Genomic DNA, 23,203 nt, shown 5'->3' on the forward strand with positions numbered 1-23,203 from the left:
CTGCTCATTAACCCTTCCTACGAGGACGGTCAGTCCCTTGGAAAAAAACATGCTCAATGAGTCACACACAAATGAATCACCAAAGATTTTCGAGACTAAAAGGGATCATATTAATTTCTATCAAAGATGTGATTACAGCGTCAGAGGACTTTAAAGTCCACTTCATCTTTATTTTCAGTTTTACATACTTTTAATGATACAATAACTGATTATACATCAAGGATTTGTCATAAGTGATAAACGGGCGAACCCTTTTGATCTAGGATGTTCTTTCCTAAAACGTGACTGAATATGAAGATTTCATCACTACGTAAAACTACACCGGTCACTGTTACACATGTTGTGTCTAGTCCTATGACATTACTAACAGCTAACTATCACAGTGACAAAAGTGCACAGTTGTTCCTTTCACTCTGTGACAGCTGTGTGAAACACTGCTTTCCGATTTGGCCAACATAAATGCGTCCTGAAAGGGGTGGTTGGCTATATTTAGAGGGCCAAAGTTATATTGAAGTGTCTTCCGATCTGGGGCTCAATACTGCTTAGTCCAGCTGGGACAGTGTTGAGAGTTGCATCCATATCCTTTGTCAAGTCACGTTTGTTACAGCATGGATCCGAAAGCCGTAAGGGAAGATCTGCGCCTGTTTCAGAGCACCCTGCTCCAGGATGGCCTGAAAGAGCTTCTAAACGAGAACAAGCTTATTGACTGCATTCTGAAAGTGGGAGACAGAAGCTTGCCCTGTCATAGACTCATTTTGGCAGCCTGTAGTCCTTATTTCCGAGAGCTTTACTTCTCAGGCGACGCTAAGGAAATGGATAAGGAGGTCGTTCTGGAGAATTTGGATCCCACAATCATGGAGATGATTGTGAATTACATGTATTCAGCAGAGATCGACATCACAGACGACAATGTGCAGGATATCTTTGCTGTGGCAAACCGTTTCCAGATCCCCTCAGTGTTCACTGTGTGTGCACATTTCCTACAGAAGAAGCTGTCCCCGGGTAACTGTATGGCCATATTCAGAATGGCACTGGTGCTCAACTGTCCTAGACTGGCATTGGCAAGTCGAGACTACATTGCAGATTGTTTTGAAACCCTGGCCAAGGAGGATGACTTCTTAGAGCTGGCCTCTCATGAACTCTTTGCTGTCATCGGAGCGGACTCTCTCAGTGTAGAAAAGGAGGAGGTGGTGTTTGAATCCCTGATGAAATGGATTCGAAAAGACAAGGAGAACCGTGTCAAGACTCTGGATGAGGCCTTTGGCTGCGTCCGTTTCCGTTTACTCCCAGAGAAGTACTTCAATGAGAAAGTGGAAAAGGATGACATCATCAAGTCTGACCCTGAGCTCCTCAAAAAAATCAAAGTGATCAAAGATTCCTTTTCCGGGAAACTCCCCGAAAAGAAGACAGGAGAGTCAGGGAAGGATGCATCTAATGGTGAAGTAGAAGAGGATAACAGGTTACCTGGTTACCTGAATGATATCAAGAGAGTTGGTATGTATTCCAAGGATCTTGTGTTGATGATCAACGACACTGCTGCAGTGGCCTATGATGGCGTTGAGAACGAATGCTTCCTTGCTGCATTGACTGAGCAGATACCACACAACCATGTCAGCCTGACGTCAGAGAAGAATGATCTCTTTATCCTGGGAGGATTGTTTGTCGATGAAGAGGATAAAGAAGCTCCATTACAGTGCTACTTTTATCAGGTAAGAAGCCATGTTTTTTCACTTCCTAAGGACATTCACTACCAAATGAATGAATTAATATAAATTACATTTTATTTTCGTGTCAAATCGCCAATTGGCAACCCATCCCTTATGGGGTTAATTGACACATAAACAAACATTACAATTCACTGTGATAATCCAGTGATATTTCTTTAGTTCTGTGCAGTACACACCACATAAGGAGTGAAAAATAAATCAATACATAATAGTAAATAAGGTTATCAAAGCAATAACTATAACCCTAGAGCAATAAAATAATAAAATATACAGATAAATACATACAGAAAAATTAAATGGAAGGCATTTGAACCCAGTCAAGCACAAAGAGAAGATTCAAGTGGGAGACAGGCCTACACACAATCTATAAACTGTACATTTGCTATATAGAAGCTAAATATTTTTATACCAATGATACATGTTTAAACTAGCACCATGTGTAATGCTATGAGCAAGGAACGTTCTCTGACCATCAGAAAATGAAAACCATCCATAGATGGCTTCATGACTGGAATATTCTAATATCAGGTTCTTTTTTCAGCTGGATATCCTTGCTGCTGATTAGATAGCTCTGCCCCCTATGCCCTCTCCCAGATGTCTGTTCAGTATGGGAGAATTTGGCAATAAATTGTTTGCTGTAGCTGGTAAAGATCTACAGTCCAACGTGTCTCTTGACTCTGTAATGTGCTATGATGTTGAGTAAGTATTATCCACTTGGCTGAGTTAATATATTCCCACACTTAATACCTGTCACTAAATGAGTAAGGAGCCTTAAACACAGGTTTTGTCCTTACTATCTGCTGCCCAGGACAATGAAGTGGGCTGAGACCAAAAAGCTGCCTCTGAAAATCCATGGTCATAGTGTTGTCTCCCAGAATGGGTTGGTGTACTGTATCGGAGGGAAGACAGATGACAAGTAAGCTTGCAAAAAACACTTCTTAAATATTTGATACTTTTACTAATACAGTATGCTGGTATAGGTGTAGCAGGGGTCAGTGTGTTGCTAACAATTTAGCTTCCTCCCCTGTCCGACTGCCCCATACTGGGCTAGAACCAGTGATCCTATGCTTCGCAACACAAGTGACCGCACTCCTTAACAAAGCTCCAACAGGTTGTGCCACCCAAAAATGACCAATTGTATAGCTCCATCCGTGACATTTCAAGCTGACTGGTGTATAGTGAGCTTATGGCACGTTCTTAACTTCGTTACAAAAGGTTTAAAATAGTAGATGCTTGATGTAAAACAAATGAGTTTGTGTCGTTTTATAATCCTCATTGAGACGATGGTTTATCCCTGTGTTCCTAAATGTGATTTCCCATCCTTTTTTCTATGAAAGCAAAGCAACCAATAAGATGTTTGCGTACAACCACAAGAAGTCAGAATGGAAGGAGCTGTCTGCTATGAAAATGGCAAGATCCATGTTTGGGGCAGTCGTTCACAATGGGAAGATTGTGGTGACTGGAGGGGTCAATGAAGATGGTCTCACCGCTGCATCTGAAGCATATGACTTTGGAAACAACAAGTATGTGCCTTGACATTGTAGTCTGTAGGCTATGATTAGCAACTATCTAACAACAGAGCCATTCAGTTAACAATGATCCTCTTTCCAGGTGGGTGCCCTTCACAGATTTCCCCCAGGAGAGGAGCTCCGTGAACCTGGTCAGTAGTGGAGGATTGCTGTATGCCTTTGGAGGCTTTACCATTGTGGCGACGGAGGACGACAAAGTTGCCACTACGGAAATCATTGACGTCTGGCAGTAAGTGATTAACTAGTACGCAAATTTCATCCAATCCCATATGCAGTACATTCAGAAAGTAGTCAGACCCATTGAATGTTTCACAATTGTTACGTTACAGCCTTATTCTAAAATAGATTCAAACAAAAACTCCCCTGATCAATCTACACGCAATACCCCATAATGACAAAGCAAAAACAGGTTTTTAGACATTTTTGCACATGTATTGAAAATTAAAAACTGAAATATCACATTTACATACTGTAAGTATTCAGACCCTTTACTCAGTACTTTGTTGAAGCACCTTTGGCAGTGATTACAGCCTCAACTCTTCTTGGGTATGACGCTACAAGCTTGCCACACCTGTATTTGGGGAGTTTCTCCCATTCTCTGCAGATCTTCTCAGGCTCTGTCAGGTTGGATGGGGAGAGTTGCTGCACAGCTATTTTCACGTCTCCAGAGATATAAGCTTGCAAAAAATACTTCTTAAATATTTGATACTTTTTACTAATACAGTATGCTGGTATAGGTGTAGCAGGGGTCAGTGTGCTGCTAACAATTTAGCTTCCTCCACTGTCCCATACTGGGCTCGAACCTGTATCGGGTTATATCTGGGCTCTGTGGCTGGGCCACAAGCACATTGAGACGTGTCCAGAAGTCATTCCTGCGTTGTCTTGGCCGTGTACTTAGGGTCATTGTCCTGTTGAGCGCTCTGGAGCAGGTTTTCATCAAGGATCTCTCTGTACTTTGCCCGTTCATCTTTCCCTCAATCCCAACTCGTCTCCCAGTTCCTGTTGCTGAAAAACATTGCCACAGCATGATGCTTCCACCACCATGATTCACCGTAAGAATGGTGCCAGGTTTCCTCCAGACAGGATGGGCTGTCATGTGCCTTTTACTGAGGAGTGGCTTCTGTCTGGCCTCTCTACCATAAGGCCTGATTGGTGGAGTGCTGCAGAGATGGTTGTCCTTCTGGAATGTTCTCCCATCTCCACAGAGGAACTCTGGAGCTCTGTCAGAGTGACCATATGGTTCTTGGTCATCTCCCTGACTAAGGCCCTTCTCCACCGATTGGATCAGTTTGGCCGAGCGGCCAGCTCTAGGAAGAGTCTTGGTGGTTCCAAACTTCTTCCATTTAAGAATGATGGAGGCCATTGTGTTCTTGGGGACCTTCAATGCTTCAAAAAAAGTTGGGAAACCTTCCCCAGATCTGTGCATCGACACAATCCTGTCTCAGAGCTCTCCGGACAACTTTTCCTCTGACATGCACTTTCAACTGTGTGTGCCTTTCCAAATGATGTCCAATCAATTGAATTTACCACAGGTGGACTCCAAGTTGTAGAAACATCTCAAGGATGATCAATGGAAACAGGATGCACCTGAGCTCAATTTCGAGTCTCATAGCAAAGGGTCTGAATACTTATGTAAATAAGGTATTTGTTTTTTAATTGCAATACATTTGCCAAAAAAACGTAAAACCTGTTTTCGCTTTGTCATTATGGGGTATTGTGTGTAGATTTAGAAAAAATATATATTTAATACATTTTAGAATAAGGCTTTAACGTAACAAAATGTGGAAAAGGAAAGGGGTCTGAATACTTTCAGAATGCACTGTACTCTGCTACCTTTAGAGATGCTCTATATTAAAATACCCTTGATAAGTTGATCATTTCTGAATGGTTTCACTGCCACTTACTGTATGCTCAGTACCAAAGGTATAACCAGGGTTGCCAGGTCTCCCTAAAATTTCTAGACCAATGACCTCTGAAAACCCGCTCCCCAAAACAAATTTGCAGCGAGAGGAGTTGCCACATATAAACCAATGAACCCTTTCCCCATAATATTATTAAGCAAATTAAGAAGGAATATTGATGTCGTTAACATAGGCTAAGAAGCTAAATTTGGTTTTCCATCAAATTATAATTATTGCGAGTTTAAGAATAAATGTCAAGAAAAAAGATAAATTGTTCTTATTAAACTCTCCAGATCATTTTCCATCAATGGATGTTGATTTAACTAGTTTTGACTGCTATGATTAAGCAACAAGGCCCGAGGAGGTGTGGTATATGGCAAATATACCACGGCTAAGGGCTGTTCTTAGGACATAGCCCTTAGCCGTGGTATATTGGCTACATACCACAAACCCCTGATGTGCCTTATTGCTATTACAGTGGCTTGCGAAAGTATTCACCCCCTTGGCATTTTTCCTATTTTGTTGCCTTTTACAACCTGGAAATAAAATGGATTTTTGGGGGATTTGTATCATTTGATTTACACAACATGCCTACCACTTTGAAGATGCAAAATATATTTTATTGTGAAACAAACAAGAAATAAGACAAAAAAACAGAAAACTTGAGCGTGCATTCACCCCCCCCCAAGTCTCTTGGGGTATGTCTCTATAAGCTTGGCACATCTAGCCGCTCTGATTTTTGCCCATTCTTCAAGGCAAAACTGCTCCAGCTCCTTCAAGTTGGATGGGTTCTGCTGGTGTACAGCAATCTTTAAGACATACCACAGATTCTCAATTGGATTGAAGTCTGGGCTTTGACTAGGCCATTCCAAGACATTTAAATGTTTCCCTTTAAACCAGTGTTGCTTTAGCAGTATGCTTAGGGTCATTGTCCTGCTGGAAGGTGAACCTCCATCCCGGTCTCAAATCTCTGGAAGACTAAAACAGGTTTCCCTCAAGAATTTCCCTGTATTTAGCGTGGTTCCCAGTCCCTGCCGATGAAAAACATCCCCACAGCATGATGCTGCCACCACCATGCTTCACTGTGGGGATGATGTTCTCGGGGTGATGAGAGGTCAATTTTAGTCTCATCTGACAAGAGTACCTTCTTCCATATGTTTGGAGAGTCTCCCACATGCTTTTTGGCGAACACCAAACGTGTTTGCTTATTTTTTTCTTTAAGCAATGGCTTTTTTTCTGGACACTCTTCCGCAAAGCCCAGCTCTGTGGAGCATAAGGCTTAAAGTGGTCCTGTGGACAGATACTCCAATCTCCACTATGGAGCTTTGCAGCTCCTTCAGGGTTATTTTTGGTATTTTTGTTGCCTCTCTGATTAATGCCCTCCTTGCATGGTCCGTGAGTTTTGGTGGGCAGCCCTCTCTTGGCAGGTTTGATGTTGTGCCATATTCTTTCCATTTTTTAATAATGGATGTAATGGTGCTTCGTGGGATGTTCAAAGTTTCAGATATTTTTTTATAACCCAACCCTGATCTGTACTTCTCCATAACTCTGTCCCTGACTTGTTTGGAGAGCTCTTTGGTCTTCATGGAGCCCCTTGCTTAGTGGTGTTGCAGACTGGGGCCTTTTTGAACAGGAGTATATATACTGAGATCATGTGACAGATCATGTGACACTTAAATAGTGTCCACCTGTGTGCAATCTAACTAATTATGTGACTTATGAAGGTAATTGGTTGCACCAGATCTTATTTAGGGGCTTCATATCAAAGGTGGTGAAAACATATGCATGCACTACTTTTCCATTTTTTTTTTTTTTTGAATTTTTAAAAACAAGTCATTTTTGTCATTTCACTTCATTCATGTATGGGCTCACTCACAATTTTGCCTAAGAACACAGACATGAATAAAGAATGGTACCAACACATCCTCAGAGAGCAACTTCTCTCAACCATCCAGGAACAGTTTGGTGACAAGGCAAAAGTGATAACTAAGTGACTCGGGGAACAAAACATCGATTTTGTTGGACCATGGCCAGGAAACACCCCAGACTTTAATCCCATTGAGAACTTGTGGTCAATCCTCAAGAGGCGGGTGGACAAACAAAACCCCACAAATTCTGACAAACTCCAAGCATTGATTATGCAAGAATGGGCTGCCATCAGTCAGGATGTGGCCAAGAAGTTAATTGACAGCATGCCAGGGCGGATTGCAGAGGTCTTGAAAAAGAAGGGTCAACACTGCAAATATTGACTCTGCATCAGCTTCATGTAATTGTCAATAAAAGCCTTTGACACTTATGAAATGCTTATAATTATACTTCAGTATTCTATCGTAACAGCTGACAAAAATATCTAAAGATACTGAGGCAGCAGACTTTGTGAAAATTTATATTTGCGTCATTCTCAAAACTTTTGGCCACGACTATGTCCATTACATGAAATCCAAATAAAAATCCATTTAAATTACAAGTTGTAATGCAACAAAATAGGAAAAACGCCAAGGGGGATGAATAATTTTGCAAGGCACTGTATAAACTGGTTACAAACGTAATTACAACTGTAAAGTATGTTTTTGTAATTGATGTGGTACACGGCTTTCAACCAATCAGCATTAAGGGCTCAAACCACCCCGTTTATAATTGCCGATAAATCCTGTTTGAGCTAATGCATAACTATAGATAAATCCGACAGGAGAGTTTTAGGGATGAAAGTTGAACAGAGGATTTCGAAATCTCTGTGCAAGAAATACTTGGACAAACCTTAAAAAAACAAATGTTAGGCTATTTTCTGGCAATGGTGCCGTTATGTGCCAGATGTTAAGACTACAACCCCTTATAAATGGCCTATTTGCGAGATTGACTTATTTCAATACGCATAGGCTACTGACTAAAATCTGGCTTTATAATTGCAATTCAATTTTGCCATGGTTTGCTGAGCTAGATGCAGGTAGCCTACAGCCCCTGATAGGCCAACATCTAATTTCAGGGAAAAGTCCACAATGAAACTGACATTAAATGTGGAGAATATAGAGCTGTGAACATGACCACAATTGATAACTTCCAATTTAATTAACTAAACATGGCCATTAATACTTGCATAATAACACAAGGCTACAACCACAAACTGAGTTATATGCTATTTATTCAATCCGTTTTCCAGCTCCAGGTAGGCTACACAAGTGGCACAAATTGATTAGCAATGACTCCAGTGATTTCGTCATTTCAATGTATATTTATTGTATGAAATGGTAGGCTACAGTAGACTGCAATGGCATATAAATGAATAGCCTACTTGATGGTTAACAAATGCAGCCCATCATTCTCCATATCTAATGTCATTTTCATTGTGAACTTTTTCCCATAATCCAAGCACACAAGGGAGTTCCATAACTTCCATTTCAATTTTACACTCGTGCAGCTCTCCAGACCCGAGAACTGAGCATGATAAAACTCTTAGCTTGATACGGTTATCCATAAGGAAAGTCGACATTAGAATACAGTTTACTTTAAACCACCTCTGAGTGAATTTTTCTAAAGAGCGCTAGTGTGCATGAATGTTTTGTGGAAAAGGGGTGTCTCCAACAGGACAAATCTAAATAGCCTACATACAACTGGTGTGTGTTTGCTGCTCTGTCTCTACCACAGCACTCTCTCAGCCAGTGCCCTCAACGCGCACCTCCCCCCCCCCCCCCCATTCACTCACTCAGTAACAGCCTGCTCACTGCCTGATCATCAGCAGCAGCAGGTCACAGTGAAACACACACACAGTACCAGTCCAAAGTTTGGACACACCTACTCATTCCAGGGGTTTTCTTTATTTTTCTACACAGGGTTGGGTAGGTTACTTTATAAATGTAATACATTAGTTATTAGTTACCTGTCCAAAATTGTAATCAGTAATGTAACTTTTGGAATACCCAAACTCAGTAACATAATCTGATTACATTCAGTTACTTTTAGATTACTCTCCCCTGGAAAATGTGCCAAGCTGTTATCAAGGCAAAGGGTGGCTGCTTTGAAGAATCTCAAAAATAAAATATTTGGGTTTAACACTTTTTTTGGTTACTACATGATTCCATATGTGTTATTTCATAGTTTTGATATATTCACAGAATAATAATGTATTATTCAGAATAATAATTCTACAATGTAGAAAATAGTAAAAATAAAAACCCTTGAATGACTAGGTGTGTCCAAACTTTTGACTGGTACGGTATATTTAAGAGAAATGCCATGACGGTAGTAGCCCAAATCCTACCACCCATACATTTTCCCCCACGACCTTGTTTCCAAATTAGCCCAAAACCGATCACCCATACATTTTCACCCACGACATCGATTCCAAAGTAGCCCAGTTTAGCAGAAAAAACACAAACATAGCAACAGTGGGTATAACATCTAACTTCTCTTTTCTCCTGTGACAGGTACGAGGAGGATAAAAGTGAATGGACCGGAATGCTCAAAGAGATGCGTTATGCCGCAGGGGCCTCCTGTGTGTCTATGCGCCTCAATGCCGCCAAAATGCCTAAATTATGAACAAGAACACAATATGTACTGTCTAGATGTAACATGGAGGACTGAGAAAAGTATTTATTTAAAAGTGACTTTCATCCAGATCCTTCAGGATTGTAACCCACCATAATATTGTATTTTGTTGCCCGTCTTTATAAAGTTTATTTTATTGAATCTTTATTTAACAAGGCAAGTCAGTTTAGAACAAATTATTATCTACAATGACCAGCTACCAAAAGGATAAAGACCTCCTGCAGGGACGGGGGCTGCAGCAACAAACAAAAAAATAGGACAACACACACACACATCACAACATAAAGAGAGATCTAAAGACAACATACCATGGCAGCAACACATGGCAACACAGCATGGTAGCAGAACAAAACAGGGTACAAACAAGGGCAAGAAAGTAAAGTGTGTACCTTAAAGGTTTGTCTACATACATGTCTTCCTGCTCAATGTATTATATCTATGTGTTACAGATTCATTGGCGGAATCAAAACAAAGCTTTTTTATTATTTTTTATTACAAACTATTATTATTTGACAAATGACACAGTTCATATAAAAAGCCTGATACATGTTTTTTCTTGGCAGGAGGTGAGGTAGCTCCAGGTCCACTTTAGGATTTGGAGTTGGCAATAAGGAGCACTTGATAAACATCTGATGCTTAAAAATAAGTCAATGACCTGCCTGCAAATATACATTTCTAAAAGGCAGACTTTTTCCTCTCACAGTTCAGTAGCAAAAGCAATATAACACGTGTCCTTCATTCAACATCTAGGTGCTTCAGGGAAGCCCAGTAAATATCTTCTTCCGAAGGTATTCCTTCCATGCATCCTGTGTGGAGAGCTCCATAGAGTTCCATTCAAAATGAGGGATCTGTTAAAATGGCATTACCATTAATCAGTGACATACAATTTTATATACACAGTAATACCACTGAAAAGGACAGACATGATATTTCACACACATACCTGGACAACATGATATCCCAGAATCTCCAGATGTCTCTTTCTCATCATGGCTTCCCCTTTCATGTGACGAGAGTTTTTGCAGAATGATTTGGAATCCAAGAAGTCCACAGCAACACTGAGTATGTGGAAAAAGGAAAAAAATCATTTTCAATGTGTTTACCCATGATAACAGTACATCAGCAAAACGTTTTCAACCAAAAGATCTGAAATCTACCAATAAAGTTTTGTACCGTTGTGCCCCTGGAGGGACCTCACTCCGATCCTTCCCGACAGAGTCAGAACCCCAGCGGACTTTCCCATCTTCAGATATCTGCAGCTGGCTCTGCTCACTGTAGGCCACCGCCTGGTGGTGTCTGTCCAGAACACATTCAAAGTCTAGGGAGATAAGATGAAATCTAGATCACAATTAGAACAGGTGACAGACACATTTGATTAACTTTTCAGTGTAATACCAATCGACTAACATAACACACGGTCAGAACTCAGCCCTTACAAAAAAAAAAGATTGCCAGTTTGAAACTGCAGTAAAAGTGCAGAAACTGCAGTCGACTGTGGTATTTTGGACGCAATGACTGCAGAATAAATGCCGTGTAACTAGTTGAACTGCACTATAACTACAGTTACACTGCAAAATTACTGCAGCAAATGTTTATTTATTCTGGACGCAGTATTTGCAGCACACTGTAGTTATACTGCACCCTGGCTGCAATCTTCTTTTGTAAGGGGGGAGCCAACTGCTGTCAAACATGCCACAATCCAATCCTGTCTATTACCCACCTACTGTGTAGAAATAAGTAGTGAGCAATGCCACTCTGGCACAATTAATCCCTCCAAGAACTTCCCCAAGCATTTTGTGGATTTGTTGTTGGACAGGACTGATGGAACCATTCCCTGACAAAAGTAAGCGTGAAATTAGACCCCTCAACATTTGTGATGTAGGAACTGGGGCAATCCACAAATATGAATATATCAGTATTGACTCACCTTTCTTCTGTAACTGGAGGCAGTAACGCTCGTGGAACCAGGGAACCTGGGACTCTGGACACTCCAGACACACAGCCCGATTTAGCTCCATGAGACGCAGGCGGATCCGCTTGTTGAGGGCGTCAGGCAGGGCTACCACAAAAGAGAGTTATGCTTATCCCACCAGCCTCATCTCATAATATTCAACCTTTTATACTACACACCAGTTTATTCGGTACACCACCCCGTTCACGAAAATGGTTCGCTCCTACAAACAGTGAGTCATGTGGCCATGGCTTGCTATATAAAGCAGGCAGACAGGCATCGAGGCATTGAATGTTAAAATGGGCAAAACTGTGAGCGTGGTATGCTCGCCGGAGTCAGGCGCGCAGGTTCCATCATCTCAGAAACGGCTGACCTCCTGGGCTTTTCACACATGACAGTGTTAAGTATCCCTATCACTCTGTTATTAGTGCGCCTGCGCAGGAGTCTCGTTGTTGATGAACCTGGCCTGAGTGCAATGGCAACCTTGTATTGTGCTAATACGGCTGAGTAAACGTTGTTAAAAAGTGGAACCTTGTTGTGGTTAACAGACAGTGTCTAGGGTCTGCCGAGAATGATGCGACAAACAAAAAACATCCAGTCAGCAGCAGTTCTGTTGGCGAAAACAGCTCGATGAGAGGTCGAAGGAGAATGGCAAGAATCGTGCAAGCTAACAGGCAGGCTACAAACAGGCAAATAACGGCGCAGTACAACGGTGTGCAGAACGGCATCTCGGAACGCACAACTCGTCAGTCATTGTCATGAATGGGCTTTTGCAGCCACACTGGGTTCCTCCTATGAGATAAAAACAAGAATATGCGGCTCTAGTGAGCACGCGATCACCAACACTGGACAACTGAAGAGTGGAAAAAAAACGTTGCCTGGTCCCTGTTGCGTCATACCGATGGCAGTGTCAGGATTTGGCGTAAGCGGCACGAGTCCATGGCTCCATCCTGCCTGGTGATAACGATACAGGCTGGTGGCAGTGGTGTAATGGCAAAGGGGGGTCCGACCCATGACTAGGTTGGTATACCTAGTAAACTGGCCACCGAATGTATATTGTTTTGCATTTGTATACAATTCAACCTTGATTAGCTTTTTTTTTGTTGATAGTAAGGGAAACAGGATACAAGTTTGCATTCATTCACACATTTCTAATATAATCCGATAACATACTTTCTAACTGGGAATCCAGCTTGGCAAGGAAATTCACATTGAAGATTTCTCGAACCAGGTCCTCCGGGAAGCAGTCAGCCACAGCCAGGGCATACGCGAGAAGTACAAGCAGATGGGGGTCAAAGGAACCTGGAGGAAGAAGAACAAAATATATTTGGCTGGTCCTATTGAGGAGTTCAAAACACAAAAGATGTAGCATAATCCACAATCACTTACTGATATGAGGTATGACGCGCTGAATGCAGATGTCTAACAGCTCGTCCACCCCTGGTGGATCATAATTCAGTATGGCAAAGGGCAGCAAGGTGGCATAAGTCGCTGAGTAGTGGATCTTCAGGACAGAGGGGGGGGGTAGTTATAGTACGGGACTTCCATTCTGTCTCTACATATATACAGGCAATACAACAGTATTCCCTAATGTGAAATAAAAGGTCATGTGTCATGTCTCAAAGTACCTTGTTGATATTCTCCATGGCCACACTAGCGATGCGGTCCATTAATGGAGTACATAGGTGATTAGTCCTGGTCAGGAAAAGGGCCATCTCAGGCACATTGGTCCAGGATATCTGGTCCTCCAACCTCTGGAGTGTAACCATGGTCTCCTCCAGCAGCATCTCCTCAAACCATTCCCCTGACATGTACTTGAGCTCCTCCAACACCAAGTCCAGGCGATCAGCCTTGCGCAGGCGCTCATGCCCGCAGCGGTTCAATGTCTGTAGCAGACGCACATACTTGCTGGGCGTGCTGTGTCGGTAGGACGGGTCATTTCGCACCCACTTAGCGACGGCCATTGCAAAGGTGTTCAGGTCATTCAGATTACACTGGGGCAGCACTGCCTCCACCCGTGAAACGACGCCTTCGTCGAGTCGAGGTGAAGGCAGCATGGAGAGAACACGAGTCAGCATGGTCACTTCATATGGGTAGACACTGTTCAGCAAGAACCTGTGAGAAGAAGTTGTATTAGCTTACTCATACTGTATAGTATGCAATAAGAGTGACCCGTCTACACACAAAGGAGCTTGGTGGGCAAAGAATTATTTCGAATAATTACTCACTGAACCAGAATGTTCCTTAATTTAGTGAAGAGCTCTGGACTCTGGTAATGCAGCAGGATCAGGGCTTGTGTGATCCTGGCTATCTCCATGGGCTTGTAGACATGCAGGTTCTTGTGGACTACTAATGCAATCCTGTAAAGAGACAATGTTACATTATGACTATAACTACTGTTCCCTGAAGGAGGGGAAACGAGGTACAACATACGATGGAGAGTCGCACTCTCGCAACTTCGGTTGAAGGATCTATAAATCACACTTGACAAGGCCAATGTAATCTGCACCTCGCTGGAAGCCCCGCCTTCCACAGGTGATAAGCTTGAGGCTCGGATTCATTCCTTCAATTTAATACCACTCGTCACCGAGCCCAGCAACAGGCGGTGCGGGAGCAAACAGGTTTTGCACCACGTTTCCCTCCTTCAGGGAACGAACATTAGTTAAAGTTATATGTTCCCTTTCAGTCAGTCAACTTCGGTACAACATACTATAGGGAAATACAGTCATAGTTGAAGTGTACCTATGATGAAAATTACAGGCCTCTCATCTTTTTAAGTGGGAGAACTTACACAATTGGTGGCTGACTAAATACTTTTTTGCCCCACTGTATATCATGCCACAAGCCGACCCCTACGGATACTACACTGAACAAAAATATAATTAGCTGAAATAGAAGATCCCAGAAATGTCTCATTTTGGCACAAATTTGTTTACAGCCCTGTAGGTGAGCATTTCTCCTTTGCACAGCAAGAGGCTGATTAAACAGCATGATCATTACACAGGTGCACTCAAGTTGAGTGTGCAATTGGCATGCTTACTGCAGGAATAACCACCAGAGCTGTCGCCAGAGGATTTCATGTTCATTTCTCTACCATAAGTCGCCTCCAACATCGTTTTAGAGAATTTAGCAATAAGTCCAACCGGCCTCACAACCGCAGACCAAGTGTATGGCATCGTGTGGGTGAGCGGTTTGCTGATGTCTTCGTTGTGAACAGAGTGCCCCATGGTGGCAGTGGGGTTATGGCATGGGCAGGCATAAGCTACAGGTGACAATGAACACAATTGCATTTTATCGATGGCAATTTGAATGAACAGAGATACCCGTGACGAGATCCTGTGGCCCATTTTCGTGCCATTCAACCACCTTTGCAGCCTGAATGGTAGCAATAATTGTCCATCTTAGGGGCCAGGCTCATAGGAACCAAATCTCGGGCCTCGCTTGTCAAACCTGCCTGTGCATCTGGAACAACAAGTTTCCACAAGTCCTCGTCTAAAAAGGTGAATGATTGCCACGGCTACCTGGGCAAACGGGGAGCCACAAGAATCAATGGTAAGCCCTCCCGGTGCACCCACTCCCAACGTGGGCTGAATCAGAACCAGTGGTGGAACTGAGTAAAGGAGGGTACGAGGCCACTGGTGCACCAGTTCCCAACGGGGCACCCGGGTCCCCTATCGAGAAAAATAGATGACAGTGCGTTTCCTCGCGATGCATAAAAATACGGGCGGCCCTGACAAAATGGTCTCATACCTGGGAGAGCCTCCACTCCTGAGGGACAGGGCCCCATCTGGATAAAAGACCTGCACCTGAGTTGAAGCAACCGGGGACATGCGTTGCCCAAAGCATGTGCGCCCTGCTCCCCAGCAATAGGGAGCAATCCAAGGTTAGGAGGGAGAGAGAGTCTCTCCATCTGTTTATGCACGCCACCACTGACATAGTCGGTTCTGACCAGCCAGATGAAAACAGGAAGAAGCGCCAGTGCCCCAGATACTACAGGTAATTGACATGCAGTGTGTTCTGCGCCAGTGTCCATACCCCCCGAATCGAGCTGCCTTCGTACAAAGCACCCCACCCTCAGAGGAATGCATCTGTCGTAATCACCTTGCAGGATATAACTCAGCCCATGGGAGCCCCCTGACAATAGCAGAGGGACCCACCACTTGGCCATGGCCTGGAGGCCTGACAGGGACAACCAAAGCGACTGGCTTAGGCTACGAGACATGTCCAGGTGAGTGGCTAGCACTCAACGCTGGAAGGGCCTTATCAACAATAGCCCTACGGGAACGACTTCTATCACAGACGCCATTATCCCCTGTAGGCATAGGGACTGGCGAAAACGCACTGTGTGACCCAGACAAAATTTGTCTATGCAGAGCTCGAACTCAGACACCCTCTGTGGGGATAGAAAAGTGTGATACACACGTGAGTCTAGCTCGAGACCCAGAAACAGAATGCGCTGAGATGGAGTCAGACAGCCTTTTTTCTGGTTTCTTATGAAGCCTAGAGACTGAATACGGGCCAGTAGCATGGATTAGTGTAACATTGCTTGCCCTTTAGACTCCGCCACCAGACAATCGCTGTAATAGCCGGCAGCTCATGAGCATTCTGAGTAGACTGAGGTGCTTGCTGAGGGCACAAAGGTCTAGAATGGAACGTAATGTCCATCCCTTTTCGTAACCAGGAATACCGGCTGTACCAGCAGTCCCGGATCTTCGACATAGGAACCACTCAGATTGCTTGCGTCTGGAAGGGGAGGATATGGAGGCCTCGGGAACAGTCGACGAGATGATGCTGCAGAAGCGTGGGGGAGACATACACAGGTAGCCTTGTGGTTAGAGCATTGGACTAGCAAGATCGAATCCCCGAGCTGTGAAGGTAAAAATCTGTCGTTCTGCCCCTGAACAAGGCAGTTAACCCACTGTTCCTAGGCAGTCATTGAAAATAAGAATTTGTTCTTAACTGACTTGCCTAGTTAAATAAAAAATATTGTAGCCTGACGTCACCATTTCCATGATCAAGGGCGACACTGCATATGCGCGCCATTGGTCGGAAAGACGAGACTACCGTGATATGCCATATGAAGGGGCGGGACACCACCTTGTGGACAGGGAGAGATTGGTGGAAATGGAATAACCACTCTTGATAACTGTGTCTCTGAACATGGAGAAGGAACACTTTTCATTGCATACAGAAGACAAGACTTAACACCTGTGAACTCAGAAATTGAAAATAGCAATGGGGTTGCCATAATGCCGGGGGAAAGCTAATAACTTCCAGTCAAGGAAAGTTAAGCATGCAAGCCAACGTTAGCCAGGAGGCTTTTTAGCCTATGCTTGGCTAGCTAGAATCTTTGACCTCAACACGTTCCGTTTAGAATAACCAGGTGACGTAACGCTACGTATACGAAACAAGTGAGCTACCCCAGCAACTTCACCATTGGGACCGGACACTTCATCAACAAGTCTGGGAAGAGAGGGGCAACCACTGCATACCCCGCGCCCAGGCAGACATTTGTACCAACCATCCAACCCAGCTCCGCTTCCTGGCATCCGGGAAAGGAAAGTAGCCTTCTGTAATTCCGAGCTTCCTCAAGAATGCTACACGTCTTTCCAGAGAGCTTGTACACAGTACGTAAAAATGCGCACACGGACTGGTTCGAGTGAGGGCCGCCTGAGTGGGATCCAAGCCGAGACAAACTACACACGGATCATGAGTATCTTTCAGAGAAATGCTATAACCGCATGACTGGGGGCATGATCGTCCCCGGCTTAGCCACTGTCGTCTCGGTCGTTTTCTTAGCCATCTTACTCATTGCACTAGCAAATTGAAGAATAACAAATGGTCTGTGATCAGAAAACGTATGACAACATGTACAAACTTTAGCACACAACATCCAGGGGGTGAGCACGCTCTACCACTATGGAACAGTTAGTAGTATGTATATACAACATCGTATGTTGTACTGAAGTTGACTGACAAAAGGAACTTGCCTTAGTTCTACTGTCTACATGCAACTTTCAAACATGGCTGCAACAGAGAATGAACTTACTTTTGGATCAGATTCAGGTTTCTACACTGAATCTCCTCTAGTGTCTCTGCCACAGCAAGGGCCTGTTGGGCATTAAAATCTTCTGCCAGTAGCAGTGCTGTACTCTCCAACCTGAAAGATAAGTGGTTAGTGCTTTCAGAAAGTATTCACACCCCTCAACCTTTCCCACATTTTGTTCTGTTTCAGCCTGCATTTTAAAATGGATCAAATGTAGATGTGTCTCTGATCTACGCACAATACCCCATAAATTCAAAGTGGAATTATGTTTACAATTTAATACAAAATTAAAAACCTGAAATGTCTAGATTCAACCCCTTTATTATTTCAAGACTAAATAACTTCAGGAATAAAAAATGAGCTTAACAAGTCAGATAATAAGTTGCATGGACTAACTGTGTCCCATACATGGTGTTTAACGTGATTTTTGAATGACAACCACACATTTACAATTATTGGTATAATCCCTCAGTCGAGTAGTGAATTTCAATCACAGACACAACGTCAAAGACCCGGGAGGTTTTCCAATGTCATGCAAGGGTCATTGACTATCCCTTTGAGCATGGTGAAGTTATTACACTTTGGATGGTGTAGCAATACACCCAGTCACTACAAAGATACAGGTGTCCTTTTAACTCAGTTGACGGAGAGGAAGGAAACCGCTCAGGAATTTAACCGTGAGGCCAATGGTGATTTTAAACTATTTAAGACGTTAAATGGCTGTGATAGAAAATGGAGGAGAAAACAACAACATTGTAGTTACTCCACAATACTAACCTAAATGACAGCTAAAGCAATACTGCAAAACATGTGGCAAAGAAATGTTTTGTCCTGTATACAAAGCATTATATTTGGGGGAAATCTAACACTGAGTACCACTCTTCTTATTTTCAAACATGGTGGTGTCTGCATCATGTTATGTGTATGCTTGTCATCGACAAGGACTAGGGAGTTTTTTTTTTTAGGATATAAAGAAAAGAAATAGAGCTAAGCAGAGGCAAATTCCTAGAGGAAAACCTGGTTCACTCTGCTTTCCAACAGACACTGGGAGACAAATCCACCTTTCAGCAGGACAATAAGGTTATTATTAAACGCAAAGCCAAATATACACTGGAGTTACTTACCAAGACGACATTGAATGTTCCTGAGTGGCCTAGTTAGTCTTGACTTTAATCGGCTTGGAAATCTATGGTGATACTTGAAAATGGTTGTCTAGCAATGATCAACAACCAACTTGACAGAGCTTGAATCATTTTTTAAAGAAAAACAGGCAAATATTGTACAATCCAGGTTTGCAAAACATAGAGATTAACCCAGAAAGACTCACAGATGTAGTCGCTGCCAAAGGTGATTCTAACATGTATTGACTCAGGGGGTTGAATACATATCCTAATCAAAATTTGAGTGTTTAATTTGCCATTAATAAAAAAATACATAAATAATTCCACTTTGACAGAGTATTTTGTGTAGATCGTTGACAAAAAGAACAATTAAATTCATTTTAATTCCACTTTGTAACAACAAATTGTGGAAAAAGTCAAGGGGTTTGAATACTTTCTGAAGGCAATGTAAAAGAGTTGGGAAAAAAACAGTCTGTGAATTGAACTTGCGTCACGATTCAAAGTTGATTCATAGTTGTAAAACTATACAGGTTATTGAAACAGATTATGGCCGTGGCATACTAAAATGTTCAACCTACCTCTCTTTGGTGTCCTCCCCTGCCATAGGCCCAAGAGCAACAAACAGCTTGGTGAAGGAGAAAGGGTCTGCGCTCGAGTCCACGAGTTCCATTAGCCTTTGTTTTGCAGCCAGACGGAAGTCACAGTTGTTGAACTGTATTGACTGGTAGAGCCCCATGATGATGCTTATGTTCTCTGCATTTAGGTGGGGAACATTGCGCAGGAGAATATGGTTGCACTTCTCCAGCAGGGGACGGTAACTATACTTGATGTTGCGCAGGAACTGCACCATCCTCCTGGGGTTGTTGTAATGTGAGGGATCCATGGTGTCAAGGAGATGATCTGCCTTATTGATGAGTTTATCCCGCAGATGAGGGGACACCAAAGATGACACACTGACCATCAGGGTTGTCAGGATCCTGCAGAGACATGTCCAGAAATTTGAAAAATTAAGTACTATCAAGGACTTACCAGTACTGATTATGTTGGTTTCTTTATACCTGGCGTCATCAATTGAGGAGAGTTTCTGATTCAAAATGTCAGTGATTTGACCCATTGGAGGACTGTGCTGCAGATGTTGATCACTTAGACAGACAGCAAACTTGGACAGTGATGGCATTGGAAATCTGAAAAACAGTGAATCAACCCACATCTGTACACCAGCTCACATCACCATGTTAAAAGATAATGGTTCTGCTTTAGGTATGTAGTATTCAATAGCTAAATAACACGTTATTGATTTACCTGTATAATCTGAGCCAGGCCTCTGAGACCAATTGCTGAGCAAGAGAATCAGATGGTTCCACATTGAGCCTTCAAATGAGAAAATACAACATTGATGTGAAAATGTAAACAAACATTTAAAGACTAAGTATGTATGCTTATCCACCACTTAGTCAACATCTGTACCTAAGAACATTGTAGAGCATGTCCACCAACATGACATCATCCATGAGCTCAATTTTGTTCTCAGCCAGCACCCGGAGAGTCAGGAACTCTGGGTGGCTTTTGATGAACTCAACCGTTCTCAGCATCTGTGGCTTCTCCTTCTGGAAATGCCAGAGCATGCCTATGGCACAGCCAACGTGGTTCACAGTCAGCTTGGCCTTGTTCTTGCCGACCACTTCCAACACTTGGTCTTCACCAGAGCAGATGCCAAGCTGCTCCAGAACATGATCCCGGTTCGCTGCTCCCCCATGCAAAAACCTGCGCAGGTAGCGGCTCCCAGTCACAGCTCGAAGCCGAAACATGGACATGGAGAACCCGGCCTAGTTCAAGTGACAATGGAAGTCCACCTATTTAGAAGGTAAACTAACCAGGGCCAAGATCAGGTCCACAGAAAGCTGCCTGCATATTCCTTAAGTGAAACATCTGTAGAAGATATGAATTTATAGCGAAGATAAATACGTATGTCCACAAAATGAATCATGTGAAATTAAGGTACACGCTGAAATAATTCATTCATGCATCCAGTAACAACGTCGGCAACAACACAGCTGACTGACACTGATGGCGTCCTTTTATATTCCTAGTTATATCTGACAAGCATGCCTATACAGTATGATTATAATATTACGAAATAATATAATTGGCAAATTATTATCATAACAGGTAAATTAGTAAGTTACTATACCTAATCATTGGAAAATCAGGGACTTGACTTTCAAGCCTTAGCAGTGACAATTACAATGATTATAAAAGCGTGTGCTACTCACGTGGGGACAGGACAGTGCCCAAGTCAATCCCGTTCCCAACACATCTTGCCGTTTACCGGTGTAAGTCTCTTTTTTTTGTTATATCAAATTATGAATTAGAGTGAAATCTACCTACCAAACAAACTAGTATAATTTATCTATTTTACTTCTCCAGCTAGCTAAATGGCTACATCAATTTTTGACTTGGGTCTGTTGGCTGTGTTAGGCTACCGTACTTTTGATTATTCTTCGATGATGTTTAAAGGCGGTTGGCATCCAATAAATGTTGCATTACCGCCACCTACTAGACTGGAGTATAACTCCCTTGTACTTTGATTAAAAAAAACATCTTAAAAAAAAAAAAAAACACAACAAATACCCTACCATCTAACACTAGACTCAAATAATAAATACCCTACTCCACTATTTAAATATATTTATTCCTACTTTAGGCAAACAGTCTAAAATGATGGGACATCACCACTTAACACACCCTGTAACTCTTCTGATGTCAAGTCTCGCACACCAAAACACCTCTCTGCAGCTGCCACCACAACAACTATTTTCTGCGACTTACGTTTCATCCCTGCAGTACAGTTAATAACCATTACTATAGATGCCAAAAATCCAATCTTACTGAAACATATATCACTTGTTGGCCTATCCCTCTGTACTGGTACAGATCTGTTACTCCTCTCAGGATCCCCTCCCCCTTGACCCTTCTTCGCTGCCTCACCATATGACAACTTCTGCACTACTCTAACCCTGGAAACCTCAACCTGCCTCTCTTGCATGGGACATTTCTGATCCCCAGCCATATGGATACCCCTACAATTAACACATACCACTACTTTCCCCAATGCTACTCACTTCTTCGTCTCATGCTCTTCTGCACACTTCTCACATCTAGGAACCTCACTCCTGAACACTGCTGCCACATGCCCATAAGCTTGACACCTGTAACAACGTAATGTAGTCGGCACAAAAGCTCATACAGGATAACTTATATATACTAACATCACTGTCCGGCAAAGACTCAACATAAAAACTCAAAAGAACAGACAATGAATCTTCTGTTTCTCCCCTCACGCCACCCTGTCTGTCTGCTTTGCACCAAACAACCCCAGTAATAACTAATTTCAATGGCACCCTTTTCTTGAGAGCAAAACAATTCACATATCTTGCCCCCATTTTGTTTATTTATTTAACCTTTATTTAACTAGGCAAGTCAGTTAAGAACACATTCTTAAATACAATGACGGCCTACCAAAATGTTTAACACCGCGCTCCCCCTGACCAGCAGAAACACATACAATTATCACAAGACCACTTCTGGTTACCCCCAGCGATTCCACAACATCCAACTCTGTTTTCACCCACCCTGAAACCTCAAATGGATCAAAGGGGTCCCTCCTACTGTCACAGACTCATCTTTATCCTGACCCTCAGTGCAAGCCTCGGGCCCCGAGAACTTCACCACACCTACCACCTCCGATACTTCGCCCTCGATCACTTCCATTTCTCCTCCTGTCTTCAACTCACTCTGTTACACTTTCTACCATTCTTCTTTAACAATCTCAATTTCCCCGCCGTTTTAACCGACTCAAGTTCACCCTCTTCCTCTCTTAGACCTCCTCTGCCTCTTTTCCGCTCCATTCCTCCTCCGTATTCCAAGTATAACTCTCCTTATGATAATACTGCACTTCTTCTGACATACATCTTGTCAAGGGACGCCATTTAACCGGCTGTCACAAGCAGAACGAACCCCTCGGGATGTAGCGCTCAAAAGTGCATCCGACTTGATGTTCTTCTTTATCAATATAGTAGCTACCACGGCGCTTTTCCATTTCAAACAAGTGCGCCCTCTTTCCCCCGGATTTCTCGATTTCTTGAAGCGTGACCACTACCGTACTTGTTTCAATATACTGTTCCTTTTACCATAATCCATGAGCAAGTACCTAATGTAAATAACACGTAAACACCGGTGTCCCTTAGTTTATGTACTCTACATAAGCAGGAGGTAAACAATAACGGAAGACATTTAAAAATATATATTTGATCAAAAATGTTTGCGTTTGCATTATGAGCGATCATCATAATAACAGCCAAAACCAGCCAGCCAGATGTACCAAAG

At 42.8% G+C, this 23,203-nt stretch overlaps 2 protein-coding genes across 3 annotated transcripts; one reads left to right on the forward strand and one right to left on the reverse strand.

The window, feature by feature from the left end:
* The first annotated feature begins 542 nt into the window (after positions 1-542).
* klhl41a (kelch-like family member 41a) lies at positions 543-9,846 on the forward strand. Its single transcript, XM_029688844.2, is given in 6 exon segments — positions 543-1,709; positions 2,269-2,426; positions 2,536-2,643; positions 3,065-3,250; positions 3,339-3,485; positions 9,579-9,846. Coding segments are annotated over 6 exon segments (1,812 nt in total). The 5' UTR covers positions 543-608; the 3' UTR covers positions 9,691-9,846.
* A 316-nt stretch (positions 9,847-10,162) lies between these two features.
* On the reverse strand, positions 10,163-23,194 carry fastkd1 (FAST kinase domains 1). Of its 2 annotated transcripts, XM_029688713.2 has the most exons (15): positions 21,091-23,192; positions 20,285-20,746; positions 20,120-20,188; positions 19,876-20,001; positions 19,396-19,794; positions 17,700-17,810; positions 13,879-14,010; positions 13,279-13,765; positions 13,040-13,154; positions 12,824-12,952; positions 11,627-11,758; positions 11,420-11,533; positions 10,873-11,017; positions 10,643-10,757; positions 10,163-10,547 (listed from the first exon to the last, which is right to left on the reverse strand). In XM_029688713.2, the coding sequence occupies exons 2-15, from the start codon at positions 20,629-20,631 to the stop codon at positions 10,455-10,457; spliced, it is 2,514 nt and encodes an 837-aa protein (XP_029544573.1). In that variant the 5' UTR covers positions 20,632-20,746; positions 21,091-23,192; the 3' UTR covers positions 10,163-10,454. The 2 variants fall into 2 exon arrangements, with proteins under 2 accessions (XP_029544573.1, XP_029544633.1); XM_029688773.2 differs by lacking the exon at positions 11,420-11,533 and having other exon boundaries at positions 21,091-23,194.
* Positions 23,195-23,203: the final 9 nt, after the last annotated feature.

This window comes from Oncorhynchus nerka, linkage group LG1 (genome assembly GCF_034236695.1).
Source record: "Oncorhynchus nerka isolate Pitt River linkage group LG1, Oner_Uvic_2.0, whole genome shotgun sequence".
Classification (NCBI taxonomy): domain Eukaryota; kingdom Metazoa; phylum Chordata; class Actinopteri; order Salmoniformes; family Salmonidae; genus Oncorhynchus; species Oncorhynchus nerka.